At 56.2% G+C, this 16352-nt stretch overlaps 1 protein-coding gene across 1 annotated transcript in view; it reads right to left on the minus strand.

Annotated features, from left to right (window-relative positions):
- Positions 1 to 16346, minus strand: part of UNC5A (unc-5 netrin receptor A) — a 70430-nt gene extending 54084 nt beyond the window's left edge. The window contains exon 1 of the mRNA XM_004371162.1: positions 16273 to 16346. Coding sequence (XP_004371219.1) covers positions 16273 to 16342 — 70 coding nt within the window. The 5' untranslated portion in view covers positions 16343 to 16346. The remainder of the gene's footprint in view (positions 1 to 16272) is intronic.
- Positions 16347 to 16352: the final 6 nt, after the last annotated feature.

Consider the following 16352-nt stretch of genomic DNA (forward strand, 5'->3'; position numbering starts at 1 on the left):
GCTGGGCCCTCGGCCTTCCACACCACCCCCTCCTCCCTCCTCGTCAGTCAGGAAAGGGCAGTGGATGGACACACAGAGGAGCTGGGGTTGGAACCTGGCTCTAACCGTGTCAGCTGTGTGACGTTGGGCAAGTCACTTCACATCTCTGAGCTATCTACATTATGTGAATGTCCTCTGTTTACTCTAAGTGACTATGCGTGTCTTTCCCTTGCTCCTTTTTCTCAAGTTCCTCTCCTAAAGCCTTCCCTGGATCCCATGCCCTTTCTGACCATAATGCCCCTCCATTCTGTTTCTACAAACTCCAAATGGCCTTTGTGTCTCACCCATCCACATCCTTCCTGGTTCTAACGTCTGATTCATTCTGTCATGGCACCTCTGAGCACAGGCCTCCACACTACTCCTCCTGGCACATCCTCCAAGGCCTCCTTGCCTCATGGCCTTTCTCTGCAGCGCTCCTGCCCCTACCCTTCAAAACTTTAAAATCCTCCCTGGGCGTTCACTGCTCTCTCCTTGGCCTCCTTCTGGCTTCTTCGAAATCACTTCCTTCATCCTCCTTTTCCATCTCAGTCACAGCCACTCCCCAAAGCCTCATCCCTTCTCGGGGATTAACTGCCCCTTAGAGTAGGGTCTGAGCTCACAGCATCCAGGACCATGCGAATGAGCCTCCTATCTCCACTTCCCGTCCTGGCTGTATCTCAAAGTTCCAGGCCCTGGCCTCCAATGATCTCTTAGACGTGTCCACTGCACTATCTGCTGTCACTTCCAACTGAACAGGTGGGTTCCAAGGCCCCAAATCAGGCTCCTATAGCTGTGAGGGAGAGGGCAGGAGAGGGAAGGTACCTGTGCAGGTACTCGGCACCCGCTATGTGCCAGCACTGTGCAGCTGGAGCCTCTATGTGCACAGGTGGTGAGGTGCATGGGCAGCAGAGGGGCAGACAGGGAAACTGGGGCTTGGAGGTGCACGGGGTTGTGCAGGTGCCTGGGTTGGTGGGGTGCATGGGTAGTGGCAGTGCCTCCGTGGGGTGCATGGTAGTGGCGGTACATGGGTGGGGGTACACAGGGAGGTAAGGGTACACAGGATGGTGGGGTGCATGGACAGTGGGGTGTATCAGGCTGTGGGGGTTCCCAGGGCAGTGGGGTGCACAGGTGGTGATATGCACAAAGTGGGGGGGTACATGGTGGTGGGGGTGGGTGAGGGTGCACAGGTGACAGGGTGCACGGGGCAATAGGGTGCACGGGCGGTGGGGTACATGGGTGGTGGGGTGCATGAGGCAGTGGAGTACATGGGTGGTAGGTGCATGGGCAGTGGGGTGAATGGGGCTGTGGGGGTGCCCAGGGTGGTGGAGTGCATGGAGGTGGGGGTACATGGGTAAGGGTGCACAGGTCGTGGGGGTGCACAGGGTAATGAGGTGCCTAGGGCAGTGGAGTGCACAGGTGGTGATGTGCACAAAAAGAGGGCTGCATGGTGGTGGGGGTGCACAAAGTGGGGGTGCACGGGGTGGTGAAGTGCATGGGGCAGTGGGAATGCACAGGTAGTTGGGTGCATGGGGCAGTGGGGGTGTCCAGATGGTGGAGAACATGGCGATGAGGGTGCATTGGCAGGGGTGCATAGGAGATGGGAGTGCATGGGATGGTGGGGTGCATGGACAGTGGGGTGCACAGGGTGGTGGGGTGCATTGGGTGGTGCACACCCTGTTAAGAGGCAGCTGGGCCAACCCCAGCCCACACAGGAAAAAGGGCTCACTGTGCCCAGATCTTCTAATATTTCAAGAGAAGTCTGAAATCTGGGTTTTTATGTAAATTTTCAATTGTTTAGAATATTATACCACTTTTTTCCAAAAGAGCATTTGGCCAACAGAATGCTGCTGTAGTTGAATGTCCTGCATGCTGCCAACTAGCAACCTTGGGGCAGGTGCTTTGCCGACATCACCGTGTCTTCCTCCCAAGATCCTGTACCAGCCCCGCTCAGGTGCAAGGTACTGAAACCAAGCTCAGACTGGCTTGAGCCTAAAGCAGGAGGTTTTGGGCTCAAGTGGCTGGGAAAGCTGTTGGGGCAGCTCACAGGATTGAGAGAAAAGTTGCAAGGACCAGAGTCTCCAGGGTCTGGGGGCCACCAGGACAGTCTCTCTCTTCTGCTTGTCTCTGTCTCTGACCCTCCCTGTGCGTTGGCCTCACTATCCTCTCCATATGAGGGGAAGATGGTGGCCACTAGCCCAAAGTCCACACTAGCATCTTTACAGCTGCCAATCAAGAGGCAGGAAAAGCCATGGGAAGGCTTCTGATTGGCTCAGGTCATGTCATGTGTCCATCCTGGCCCAATTCCCACGTCCAAGATTTGCACTCTGATTTGCCCAGCCTGGTCAGGTGTTTCCCTGGCGTGAGGGCGAGACCCCATGAGTAACAGTCCCACAGGACCCCATAGTGTTGGGGTGGAGGCCACCAAAGCAAGGGTGGTGTTGCTGTGACTGTGAAAAAGTGGAAAGTGTGCTGAGTCACCAAAATCATCAGTAACAAAGAAAATACAAAACCCCATGAGATGGGGGTCATCCCTCCAGATAGCCAAGCTCCCAAAACTTCTCAAGGCCAACCAGCAAGGGTGGGGCTGATATTGGAGTGCAAGTTAGTTACTTCCAGAGTCTCGTCTCTTCCCCTTTATATGGGGCCTCCCTCCACCGTAATGGGTTCCAATTGCCAAGGCCACCAGTGTCTCTAGTAATTAGAAAAGCCTTTCTAAGTCTCCTTGTGTTTCTCACCTGCTGGTCCTAACTCTCCCTTCTAAGGCTACACAGAACACGCAAATACACTTTCCCCTCAAAGGCCTTCAGTGACTGAGGATACGGTGACTGCCCTAAATTAAAGAGCACCTTGCCCGGATCTTTTGAGGGCTCGTCCTAGGACATGGCATTAAGTCTGCCCCTTCGTTACCCCACTGAGTCTGTGAGCCCTGACAACCTTCATTACATCCCCTTTGCTCAAGGGGGGCCAGAGGCAGTTTCTGTTGCTAGTGACCAGAGTGCCCTGGACTGACCTCCACTCTCCAGGCCAGGCTGACAGGGTGAAGCCTCCTGGTGGAGCCCTGTCTTGTTCTTTCGGCTTCTCCCCACCCAGCTCCCAATCCATTTTCTGTGTCTGACATCACTTCCCCAGGCGCCAAAGCTCTGAATCATGTTTGCCTCTCCTCCTCCCTCACCCTCCACATACACCATCCAGAGGCTCCTCCTTGGAAGTGGCTCCCTATCCATCTCCTTTACTAAGGCTCTGCTCCTTCCGTATTGGGGAGAGAGGCCTTGTCATTTCATGCCTGGATGACTGCAGCAGCCTCCTGGCTGGTCTCCTTGCCTCCAGCCTCTCCCTATTCCCATCCATCCTCTGTGTGCTGCCGGATTAATCTTCCTTAAGCACCGCTCACCGCCTGTCACTCCCCAGCTCAATGATGTAGCCAACCCTGTCGCCCGCTGGTCTCCCACAGGCGCCGTCTGCTTGCCTCCTAGCTCTCCTGTACAGGCGCTCACCAGGGTACGCTGGAATCTCTTCCTCCCCTTCACTGTCTGGCCAACTCCACCCCATGCCAAGGTCCCAGCCTGAGTCCTGCTCCTCCTCTAGTCTTGGGCTGCCCAGAGAATGGCCCTGAAGCCACAGGACATCCTGCAGGCCAGCAGGTGGTCTTTCCTTACCCGGCCCATCTGGGCTCTCAAATGTCAGTGCAGCCCCCGTTACCCCTCTGCTCTGCACATCCCAGGGACCCACCCTGGCTACCAGGCTGCCAGGAGCTATACCTGGACAAGTCACTTTGTGACTCATCCCTCTCTGCATCACCCTTCCTTCTCAAGCCCCCTCATGAGTGCTTGTCACCCCGGAATGAACACCTTCTCAAGAGTTTACACCTGCAGGGTCTGACCCTTGACTCTTGCTGTTTTGCCAACCAACAGTCCTGTCCCCCATATGCACACACTTCCTTTATCCTCCACTATCCACATTTTCCAGATGAGGCGACTGTCATGGATTGAATTGTGTCCCCCAAAAAATGTGGGTAGCAGCTTGGCTGGGTCATGATTCCCAGTATTGTATGATTGTGTTATCTGATGTGATTTCCTTGTGTGTTGTAAACTCTACCACTATGATGAGATTATATGTGATCTCCTAATGTGTTATAAATTCTACCACTGTGATGAGGTTATACCGATGAAGTTGACAAGATTAGTGTCTTAATGCAATCTCTTTTGAGATATAAAAGATAGAAGTGAGCAGAGACACATGGGAACCTCACACCACCAAGAAAGCAGTGCTGGGAGCACAGCACGTCCTTTGGACCTGGGGTTCCTGCACTGAGATGCTCCCAGACCAAGGAAAGACTGAGGTATCACAAGGACCTTTCCCCAGAGCCGACAGAGAGAGAGAGACCCTTTCCCTGGAGCTGATGCCCTGAATTTGGACTTGTAGCCTACTGGACTGTGAAGATAATAAATTTCTCTCTGTTAAAACCATCCACTTGTGGTACTTCTGTTAGAGCAGCACTAGATGACTGAAACGGCGACTGGGTACAGAGGGATTAAATAACTTGTCTAAGGTACCCACTTTAGGATTCTAACCCATGCCATCAGCTCCAGAGCCCTGTCTCTTCACCACACCCTCTAGTGCCTAACTGACTTCCCTATCCCTCGTCCACCAAAGAGCCTGGTGCCTGGAAGGGAAGCAGCCCCACCAAGCCTGGGGGAGTTGGTGGGTTCTGCAGGGAAAGGCCTAAGAAGCCTTTACCTACTCTGACTATGAGCACTTCTTCAAAGGACTGGGGTGACCAGGGAGGGACCAGGGAGCACAGGTGTGCTGCAGTCAGCTTGTCCTGGCTTGGAAAAGCCAAGCATTAACATTTCTGGAATTTTAAGAACTGTTTGAAATCACATTGGTAGCTTGAAATAGGCCATGTTGGAAGTATTTACACCATGGAAATTGGCAAGTCAGTCCCCATCCCTCCCACAGAGCTCCCCATTAAACAATTACCAGCACAACACTGTTGGAAAGGGAATGCCGACCACCCTCAGAAGAGCATCCTGGCATTGGATGGTGGGCTTCAGGCAAGTTACACCAAGACAGGTTTCCCCAGTGGTGCCAGGGGTCTGGAAGGAAAAGGGTCTTGGGAGGACCAGGTGGGTCTCAAAAGTGGACCTCTGGCTGTGTGATCTTAAAGGATCTTAGAGAAGATCTCTAGAGAAGTGTCAGGGCAGCCTCAAGGCACCCTGACCATAAATGCCCAACATGAAAAGATGGCCCTAAACCAAGGACAGAGCCACACACAAGAGGTATGGACTGAAGAACAGTGAGAGGAAGGCTAAGTCCAGGTCCAGCCGAGGCTGGTGGGAAATGCCAGAGCCACACAGGGCAGGAGCAGGACTTAGAGGAAGAAAACCAGGAAAGGGCAGGCCTGTGGACTGGGTGGACAGTGGGGATCCTGGGCCCAGAACCTTAACCATTTTGTACCTGAGGACACTGGGACTGGAAAGTAAGAAAGCATTGAAGACCAAGAAGGTGAGGGGAGCAGGAGAGACAGAATGGCTGTTCTGAATGAGTTCAGGACTCTTGGTCTTGATAAATCACACCCTAGGTCCTGCAGTAGTTGCTGGCGGGGGGGGGGGGGAGCTGCTGAACCCCACTACTAACCTTTGAGTAAGTGGGAGTGGGGGCGGTAATAGGGTGAGAGATGCATGAGCTGTGGTCTAGTTTTCAAAACAGGAAGAAAGTTTGATTCGGTGATTGTATTAGAGTTCTCTGAGTGCAAGCAACAGACACATTGTCACACATTTAAGCCAACAACGGAAAGTACTTCTGAAATGTTGGGTTATTTACTTTTTACTGTTGTAAATACATACATACATATATATATAAATAAAACACATTTGTCAATTCAACATTTTGCAGGTGTGCAATTTAGTGACATCAATTACATTAACTATGTTGTATAAACATCACCCATAGAGATATTGGGTTATTGAGTGAAGGGACAAAACCAAAAGCCATTGCTGTTGAGTTGATTCCCACTCATAGTGACCCTATAGTACAGAGTAGAACTGCCCCCATAGGATTTCCAAGGAGCGACTGGTGGACTCAAACTGCCGACATTTTGGTTAGCAGGTGAGCTCTTAATCACTATGCCATCAGGACAAAAAAAACAAACCCGATGCCTTTGAGTTGATTTCAACTAGTAACAACCCTATAGGACAGAGTAGAACTGCCCCATAGGGTTTCGAAGGAGTGGCTGATGGATTCGAACTGCTGACCTTTTGGTTAGCAGCTAAGCTCTTAACCACTGCACCACCAGGGTGCTGCCATCAGGACAGGAGGTTTATAAAGCAGACTCTGAAGGAAGAAAGAAACCAGGTACAGGAGACATTACTTAACTGTCTCATTTAGGCCCTGCTGCTGGGGTGAGGGACCCCCAAAACATCCACTAAGGCTGCAAACAACCAAAACACCAAAAAACCAAACCCGACGTCATCGAGTTGATTCCAACTCACAGTGACCCTATAGCACAGAGTAGAACTGCGCCCACAGGGTTTCCAAGAAGCAGCTGGTGGATTTGAACTGCCAACCTTTTGGTTAGCAGCCAAGCTCTTAACTACTGAGCCACCAGGGCTCCTAAGGCTACAAACAAGGGGAGAAAAATTCCCCCAAAAGGTCATGGGGTCCTGGTGGGTCAGGGAATAGAAGCTGGACAGATACAAAACCCAATAAATGTTCACTGGAGTAGCAAGAACCTGGTGAACTGGATGCAAACCAAGGCACGAGTTGAGTAGAGTTTCTTAATCAAACGCAGATGACCAAAGGAAGCAGGGACACTGGGGGACACTCTGGGATCCCTCCAAGCCATTTGCACCAGGTCAGCCTATAGGGTTACTGTTCTGCTAGATTGGGGACAGCCTGGATCCACAGTGTGTCTGAATTTCAGCCAGGCACCTGATAAAATATGTCAGGATCAGCAAGTGGAGATACATGAGCCAGATGATAGCACGGATAAGGGAATGCAAAACCTGTTGAATGACCAGCATTGTTTCCTAACATGGCTGACTAAATAGTTCATGTAGATCCAGACTCAGGTCTTTCTCGTGGAGCCATAGGCTGTGTCCTTGGTGTTACTCAGTATTTTATTAAATACTTGGACAAAATGTACTGATGGCATACTGGTTAAATCTGAGGGTGATGTGTTCACCCCTTCTTGGTGGACAAGCTGCAGGGGTGGCAAACGGACCGGGGAATAGGACAGTAGCAAAGGCTGAGCCAAGGTGGACCAATCAGGGAAGACTGGGATACCCTCTCTCTTTGCCCCTGGACTGGGCCTGCAAGGATGTAGCCCTGGGGGCATCTGGGAGTCTTTTTGTGACTCTGAGAGGAGAGGTGGGGAGAGTGGCACCAACCCCTCAGGAGCAGAGATGACGGATGAATCCTAGCCCCTCTTTTTCCTGGTTCCAACCATGCCTGAAGTCAGAGCTAGCCCATGACCTTTCAGCTACATGTGGATTAAACACCTCCCTTTCCACCCCCGCCTCTTTTTTTTTTTTTTTTTTTGCTTAAGCCAGTTTGGGTTGAGTTTTCCAGTATTTGCAACAGACACACTTAATATTCTACACTATTCTATGGCGGGGCATGTGTCATAGTGGGGTGCGCTGAGTGTGATTATTGGGCAGCCATCCAGAGGCAGGTAACAAGGAAGTAGGGATGGGGAGCAGGGTGGAACCATGTGAGATGAGGAAGAGCTGAGAGGACTGGAGATGCCTGGCCTGGGAAAGAGCAGGTGAGGCCAGTAGGAGCTCTGTCTCAAATACCTGAAAAGGAGGAAGCCATCCCATGTGGCCCCAGAAGGAAGGACCAAGAGTCATTTGGGGGAGCTTACTAGGAAGGATTCCACCTCATTCTGAGAATGTGGTTTTGAATAGTCCCAGCCACCTGAAGTTGTGTGGCTCTGAGTCCTTGGTTTAACACTCAGGGCTACAGGTGAGGAAACCCAATTCCCAGAGAGTTTCTATAATCGAAGTCCTGTGGCCTGGACAGCCTTTCTCAGGTTTAGGAAGCACTCACGCCAGGGTGGGGTCAGGAGGCAGGATATAGATGGGGAAAGGAGTTGAGGGATGTGAGGGGAGTTGCCCAAGATCACACAGAGAACCAAGTCTCCTGGCTCTCCCCTGGTCTTTTGAGTCCACGGGGCACAAGGCAAGGCCCTGGCAGCAAATGACCACATGGGGGCAGGGTTCTGTCCCCCATCAGGTGGTGGTGGTGGCCAAGCAATAACAGGCTCCCAGCTCTGCCACTTCCTGCCGTGTGACCTTCTCCCAGCCTCACTATTCTCATCTAATAAATGGGGCTATCCTCACCCACTTCCTGGGCTATCCTGAGGTTCTGATCAGATGACACCGGCAGAGCCAGCATGGGACACTATCACTACCATCATCAAACTAATTACGAATAAAAAGTGTAAGTCGCAGTCCACAGCCAGAGAAGACTCCTCCACTTAGAAGAATGCGGGTGTCAAAGACCTGGACTGGAACCCCGGCCCTGCAGTCGGATGGCCGGAACCTCCAGCTAGCCGCCCTCACCTATAAAATGGGACCAATCACACGATGCAGTTGAAGACCCTGGGCTACAGGCGAGGTTCAGGACATTGCGGGGAGGGTCTCCTCCTTTCAGAAGAGAAATCGGTCCAGGGTCTCTGAAAATCCTAAACAAACCCGCAAGTGGACCCCCGCCGCCGCCGCCCCTCGCCTCCCGGGCCCGGGAAAAGCGGGTTGTAGGTGGGGGCTGCAGCTAGGCGCGAGCCCGGGAAGAGGGCGGGCCCGCCGTGCGGCCATGCGGCCTTGCCAGAGGCTGGGCGCCCGCTCCCCGGGCAGCAGCCAAGCGCTCAGGCAGGAACTTGTTAACAGGCCCCGAACAAAGAGCCGCTAATCCGGCAGGCGGCCGGGGGCGGGCAGGCGGGCGGAGGGAGCCCGCCCCTTGCCGCCGCGGAGAGCCCAGCCCCCAGCTCGCCGCTGAGTTCACCGCGTCAATTACCCCGGGCGAGGACTGGACCGCCAGCCGGGCCGCGCGCGCTGCGCCTCCCTCGCCCCGCCCGGACGCCCCAAATCGCTCGCTCACCTCCCGGAACCCGGGCGATTGGCCGCAGCTGCTAATTGCTAAGCCCCTGGGCTCGGGTTCCCATTGGCTCGGGCACCTGCTCCCCGGCCGCTCACGTGCCCTACGGCTCGGCTGGCCCCCGCCCTCCAAGCTACCCTGACAACGGAGTGTGGTTTTGGGGGATGGAATCCTCCGGAGGCTGGGGCTCTCATCACGACGGGGCGGGCGCCACGGAGGCACTCCTAAAGGCGCGTGCCTGGCACCCTTTTTGGAGGAGGGGGATGCTAGGAAGAAATGTCGAGGTAAGGAAAACCAGCAACCCCTCAGCGCCTTCTGCCGCCTGCCCCAGGTGGAGCAGACGTAGAGTCGAAATTGGGGTGGACTTCTTTCTCCTCCCCCAACCCCAGGTGCTCAGCTGGACTTGCTGGCGTGAGACATGGGGAGGTCCACCTGCCGCCCCTGGCTGGGGTGGTACTGGGCCGAGGTGGGATACAGGGTCTACAGCTCCCTCTCCAAGGCCCCTGCAACCGTCCCTCGACCTCTCTCGATCTAGACTACTTTCCCTCCTCAAATATCAGCCTCAAATGTGCCTGGATCTCAAGGTGACCCTGAGCCTTCCAGAGGGACACCACTCTGACATCCAGGCGTGGGGAGGGGCACAGCTCCGAGGGACCCACAAGTCAGGGCACTGGTCCTTGGTGCTCCCACGTGGGCAGGACTCAGGCAGGGACTTTAGCCCTACCCCCCCGCCGACCCCATCTCAGTGGACCCCTTTATGGTGTACTCTAGGGATGAGCAGCTGCCACCCCCAGGCCTCTCTGGACCCAACACCCCCTCCCAATCTCAAACAGCGCTGGGATGGGTCAGTCACCAACCATCCCTGGAGAGGGGGTGAGGGGAGGAGACATGTATATGTCCTGTTCCTGGGCATGAAAAGGGGCAGAGAAAAGAAGCCAGGCCTGTCCCGCATTCCAAAATGGGGACCTCGCCTCAGGTCTCTGCTCTCCCACTTGGTCCCTCAGCTGCTCCCCTCACCCTCTCCCACAGAGATGGCCCGAGAACAGCCAAGGACTCACCCAGTCCCCCAAGGAGAGGGCGGAACCATGCCCTCTGCCATATCCATTATCAGATTTACTGAATGCCTACTACGTGCTCATCATGCCAGGACTTGGGTCCTTTAGCCTGCTTAATCGGAACCAAAGCCCTGTGAGGTGGGTCCTTTATCACAGTCTTGTACAGACAAGGAAACCGACGAAGTGATTTGTCTCAGGACACAGGCAGTGCAGGGAAGAGCTGGATCAGGGCCAGGACTAGGGTGAGGTGAGGGAGGTGCCAGGGGCACAAAAGTTAAGGGGGCACTCACGTTCAGGTGCTGATCCTGCATTTGCATCCTAGTCCTGGCCCTAATTCAAATCCAGACCCCAGAGCCTGCCAACTCAACTTTTTCACCCCCTCCTCCTGGGGTCTGGCCCCCGAGGGCCAAAGGCTACTTGTGGCATCTGTCACTGGAGCCGGGGAAGAAGGACGGCCTCAGGAACTCGCACACTGACCTCTTGGGGGTCCTGAGAAGGCCTGCTTCTGTGATTGGAGGTGTTCACCAGCTGAAATAGGACCCTGATTCCTGGTTTGGGTGCTGGGACTCACCATTCCCACCTCTGCCTCACCGCCAGCTCCAGCCTTGTTCCAGCAGCCACCTGGCTCCAAGGCACTACAGGCAGCAGCTGCTGGGGCAGTTGGCGGCTTTGGCAGGTGCTGGGCAGGTGTGAGCGGTTCCTTGGGGAACCTGCTTCTAAGTGCGGAGTCCACCCCAGGCTTCAGAGGCAGCCTCCCTGGGCACCAGCCTCCGCTCCAATATAATCATCACGTCTAATTCTTTAATATACAAAGAGGCGAACAGCCTAGAGAGGTTAAGTGATTTGTCCAAGATCACACAGCAATCCAATGGCAGAGCCAGGACACTAGAATTTAGTTCTATCCAGGGACCTCGCCCCTTTTGCTGCTTGTGTTTGTCAGAGCCGACCATCAGTGCACAGCGCCAGAGATGAGCTGAGTCCAAATCATCATCTTCACAGAACTGCCATAACAACTGCCCTCTGCACACTGGGGGAAATTGGTGTCTGAATCAGGCCCAAGTCCTTGCGGGGGGTGGGAGTGGGGTGAGGGGTGTGATGTGTGGAGATGGAAGGCTTCTTCCATCTAGAAGTGATGACTGCTCCCTGGGGACCCCGCCTGGGGCTGGAGCAGTGGTAGATGGAGCAGATTACCCTGAGAAGCTTTCTCTCCTATCTCTGGGCTTGGGCCCTGATGCAGCTTAAGACCCCAGCTCTGTCCTAACTCATGCCCCTCAAATGCCAAGGGAAATGGAGGAAGGAAGTAAACATGCCTGGCCACCTGGATCTTGGGTTCCATCCTGGCCACTTTCTCTGTGTTGCTCCATCAACTTGTTACCAAAGCCCCAGGATGCAGATGTTACCCCCATTCTTTAGATGCAGAAACAGGCTTGTTACTTGCCAAGGACACATGGCTAGGATTGGACCCCAGCCCTGTCTGCCTCTAAAGCCCCTGCCACTTTCTATTCTACCTGAAGGAAAAGGGGGCTGAGGCCCCCCAGAAGGCAGGAGGGCCCTTCAACACCCCTCCCATGGGAGCAGACAAGAGGGATGCAAGGATGGGGCGGGTGGAATGGGTCCCAGGAAGCTGAGCTCCCATCTAGGTGGTGAGGGTGGTTGGGGCCAGGGGCCACGCTCTCCTGGAGTTCAGCCTCAGGACCCAGAAACTTCACAAAGGTGTGCACAGAGCAGCCCGGATCTGGGTGTCAACTCCACGAACATTATTTGTGCAAGAAAGCACCCACTCTGGGAACACCTATGCCTGGCTTGGGGTGGGGTGGCAGGAGGTTCCTACTCAACAGAGATGGACACACAGCCTGTGTGAGTGGCCCACAGGTGGTTTGCCGCCTGTGTGTGTGGCCGGGGCACGATCAGCCCCTCACGGTGAGGCCTCGCCTTTCTGGTCCCCACCCTGGATGGGAAGCCATTTCCAGCCTCTCTGGAGCGGGGCAGTCTGTATGCAGGGGACAGGGATGGGGAAGGCTCCCGCAGCAGGCAGAGCAAACTGCCCTCCCCACCAGCCATGGCAGCCCTTCCTGTCTGGCCAGAGAACCCAAACTCAAAGCGAGGAATATAAAGAGAAAAAAATAAGCACTTGACTGTCCACAACTCTAAGCATGTGGGGGCTGAGAGCAGGGTCCGAGCACCACGGCCAGTGGCAATACTTGTGGTAAGCACTGGAGTGAACGAAAAGGAGGTGGCTCAGGCTAGAGAGGCATCCAGGCTCCACGTGTCTCTGCCCCCTGTAGCCCACTCAACGCACACCCTTGTGTCCAGCCCCTCTGCAGAAGGGGAGTCGGGAGGTGTCTCAGAAGGGCTGGGTGGAAGCTGAGGGCTGAGATAAGTAGAACAGTGTGGGGACTGCCAGCAACAAAGGTGCTGTCCTCGGTGTGGATGGAGCTGAGGATGCTGGGGTGGAGGGGGAGCATGGCCAGCAGGGTTAGGTGACACCCGTTCTGCAAGGCAAGGGAACTATAGTCTGGAGCCAGAGCTCGTCTGGGGGCTATGGAAGCCCAACCCACCAGCAGTCAGAGCTGGGGATGCAGTGACACCGAGGCACCACCTCCCGGGGACCAGCCCAGTGACACATTGTGATGAGGAGGGAGGCAGGTGGTTCCTGAGTGCCCTCAGGTTCAGGGTGTGGACTGTACCCTGCAGGCACTGGGGAGGTTATGTGACAGAGGCTTCCAGCCTGGGATCCAGTGGGATTAGTCTGAGTGGAGGAGGCATAGGAGGGGGATGAGTGGGAGTGGCCACTGCAGTGGTCCAGGTGAGAAAGGTGAGGGAGAAGGGGACTGGGGGGTGACAAAGGAGGCAAAGGACACAGAGTGGCATTACAAGTAGGACTGAGCCAGAGGACTTGGTGACAGATTAGACGTGAAGCGTGAAGGACAAGGCAGAGCCCAAGGAGACTCTTTTAAGATTTCCAGTCCCAGGGGCTGGGGGAGTAAGGGGCTGGGGTGAGGCAGAGCCACCGGAAAGAGGGGGCAGGGACAGAGGGTGGCCTGGAGCAGGCAGCCCCAGGCAGGCAATGTGTGGACACGTGTTCCCAGGTGGCAGCCAAGCCCAGCACGGGGCCTTCATGTAGAGAGAGGAGTCCCCCACCACGGGCTCAGAGCAAGCTCCTGCCTTTTCAGATGCAAGGCTTGAGTCAGTGGGTCTGGGGCGTAGAGCAGCAGCAGCAGGAAGAAAGGATATGAGACAGGAGTGGCCCTGGGCCCTGGCTGAGGCCCAAGTGAAGGCTGCCCAGAGGACCCAGGCCAGTGCCTCTAGATTAGGGGTTTGCTATCTGGATCAAATGCTTAATCCTAGACTCCTGAGGGAAGCCCCTCCCAATATGGGCAAGAGTGGAGCAGGCAGGCCAGTCAGAGGTCCAGCCTCTCTTGAGGGTACTTGGGGTTAGCCCACCCCATCCCCAAGGCAGGGTGAGAACAGGGTATCTCTTAGCCCTAGAAAATTAAGATGCCCTCCTCCCCGCCCCCACCCCCGCATCAAACAACTGCTCCAACCTGGGGGCAGGGGATGGGCAGAGGGCCCCAGGGTCAGTGCTGAGGATGGGGACAGAGGCGAGAGGAAGAGCCACAAGGACAGCTTGTTTATGGGTCAGGATGGGCAATGCCAGGGCTCGGGACCCTCAGCCCCATCTTCAAGGAAAGCCAGCTCCCCATGGGTCCCCACCCCAGGACTCCACGGATCTGTGTGACTAGGAGACCAACGGGTGTATGCAGCCCCTCAGGGCACAGGGGGAAAACCTGTGAGACCTGCGGGTAGGTGTTCCGGGGCACAGGTGAGAGGGGTCGGCCTGGGGGCGTGTGTGCTGAAGGGGCAGGCTTTTGTGTGTGTTTCTGTTGTGTGATGTCGGGTGACAGAGGGTGGGCGCTGGGTCTGGGGAGGGAGAGGCTGCGGTCCTGTTGGCCTACTGGCGCCCCCTGCCGCCCAGCTGGCCATCCCTCCCTCAGCCACTCACAGATACATTTTTCACCGGCAGCTGTTGCCGAGTAGCTGATGGGCAGTGGGGGAGGAGCCGGGGTCAGCGCAGGGCCAGCAAGCCTGGGCATCCGGCCCTGGGCACACAGGGGACAGCAGAAAGAGGCTCCAGACTAGAAGCAGGGCCAAGTGCCCCACAGTGCCCTTCAGCAGCTCCTCCCAGGTAGCTGTGCTCCAGGGCAGCCCTGCGGTACTGGTGCCCACCTGCCAGCCCCCTGGGCAACCTTGGACCAGGCCCCAACAGGTGCCCTACCAACCAGGGATGCAGTTCCCCCACTCCATGGCCTCCTGAGGAATTCATGTGGCAGCCCCCAGCCCCCAGGCTACGGAGCCCTGACCAGCACCCATCACCCCCTTATCTACACACACTCATCTGTGCAACAGCACACAACTCTCACACACGTGCAGCACGCCAGCCGTCACACACACTCATCTGGCCACGCACATACCAATGCTGCACACACCACACCAACTCCCGCCGTCACCTGGGCACACATGCCAGTCCACAGCCCTCACACGTGCTCATGTGGGCGACATGCAGATATGACCACACAGCCCTCTCCACCCGCCCAACTCAGTCAACACTTACTGGGCATCTACTAGGTGTTGGGCAACACCTCCCTGTGTGTGAAGCATGAACACTCCTAGCTCCCCGCGGTGCCACCTGCACCCCCTGAGTGTTCATCTGGGGAGCTTCACACACGCCCCTCACACGCACATGTGTGCAACACAAACACGCCCAGCAGCAGCTCAGCCTCCCAGCTCAGTCAGGATTAGAAGGGAGGCCGTGCAGTAGAAGGGTTTGTTAAAGTAAGGATTTGGGGAGGTTCCTGGGGAAAGGAAATAGAGCGGGTGGGATGCGACTGATGAGGGCAGGGTGGGGAGGGCGGTCAGGCAGTGGTGGGTGCGGGATATGCTGTGCAGAGAGACCCTTTAAGGAAACAGCCATCAACATTAATCATTGGGGCTGGTCCCCTGAGCTCGCACTCATTGATCTCCGATCAATTTGGCTTCGCAGCTCAGGAACCCCCACGCTCCCTTCTGACACCCCTGTGATTAACAGTGGCCTGGCCAGGCTCTGGGGGGTGCTCCAACCAGGTTCTCCAGCAGAAGAAAATGGAGAAATGCTAGGGCAAGCCCATGCCCCCTTGATTACACAAATGACCCCCCCCCCATCGTGTACACACACATACAAGCTCAGTTCTGCTAAGTGAGTGGGGTGCAGGGATCAGGAACCCCCAAGAGCTCAGCCCAGGTGGAGGCGTCAGGGGGAGCAGACAAAGGATGCAGGGGAACTTCCTGCCACTACCCACCCCCCGCAAGGGGGGAGGGAGGTGGGCTGAGGGTTGAGTTATGGAGTAGGTTGGGGTGGCATGGAGAAAGGAGGGCTGTGGAGTTAGCGGAGAAGCCGTGGCAGACCAGCCACACACAATTCTAGTCCCAACGCGCCAAGAAAGCTGGGAGCTATAGCCGGGGCCACCGGGGCCGCGGCGCTTTGACTGCGCGGGCTGCAACGGCTGGAGTCTGGTGTATGCGCCTCCACGCCTGAGTGTGTGTGCGTGTGCGACCGTGTGTGGTGAGGACAGAGGAGGACACTGTGTTCTGGACGTGGGCAGAAGCCAGGTGCCAAGCTGGGAGATCGTGAGTGGCTGTTTGGGGGCAGAAGCTACCGGGAAGAGGTATCTGAACCCCCCAGATCTCCTGGGCACTGAGATGTGGTCAAAACCCGGTAACCGCGAACCCCCAAAGTCAGGCTCCCCAGGGCGCTGATCCAAACCTCCGACCCGGGACCGGGCAAGCAGTAAACTTCCCCCGCCCTGAGGCGTGGGGCGTCTACACTCGCCAGCCCCGCGCGCTGGCAGCTGCTCCTGGACTTGGCAGAACCCAGGCTTCCGGGGAAGCGCGTGGGGGAGCTGCGCAGCAGCGAAAGGAGGACCCCGCGTCTAGCCTCGCAAAGTTTGGCCTCGGGGGGCTCTCAGCCGGGTCTGGCAGTGCGGGTCAGGGACACCCCCCCAAGAGCAGCGTGCGTTCGCGCGCACGGTCCCCCGCAAGTCTTCCCAGCGCGCGCAGCGTGACTCACCCGAGCCGCGGAGCCAGACGGCGAGGACTATGCCCAGGAGCGCTGGCCACAGGCCGGGCCGGGCGGCCATGGCCGCGGGC

Source organism: Trichechus manatus, unplaced genomic scaffold, assembly GCF_000243295.1.
Source record: "Trichechus manatus latirostris isolate Lorelei unplaced genomic scaffold, TriManLat1.0 scaffold00011, whole genome shotgun sequence".
Classification (NCBI taxonomy): Eukaryota; Metazoa; Chordata; class Mammalia; order Sirenia; family Trichechidae; genus Trichechus; species Trichechus manatus.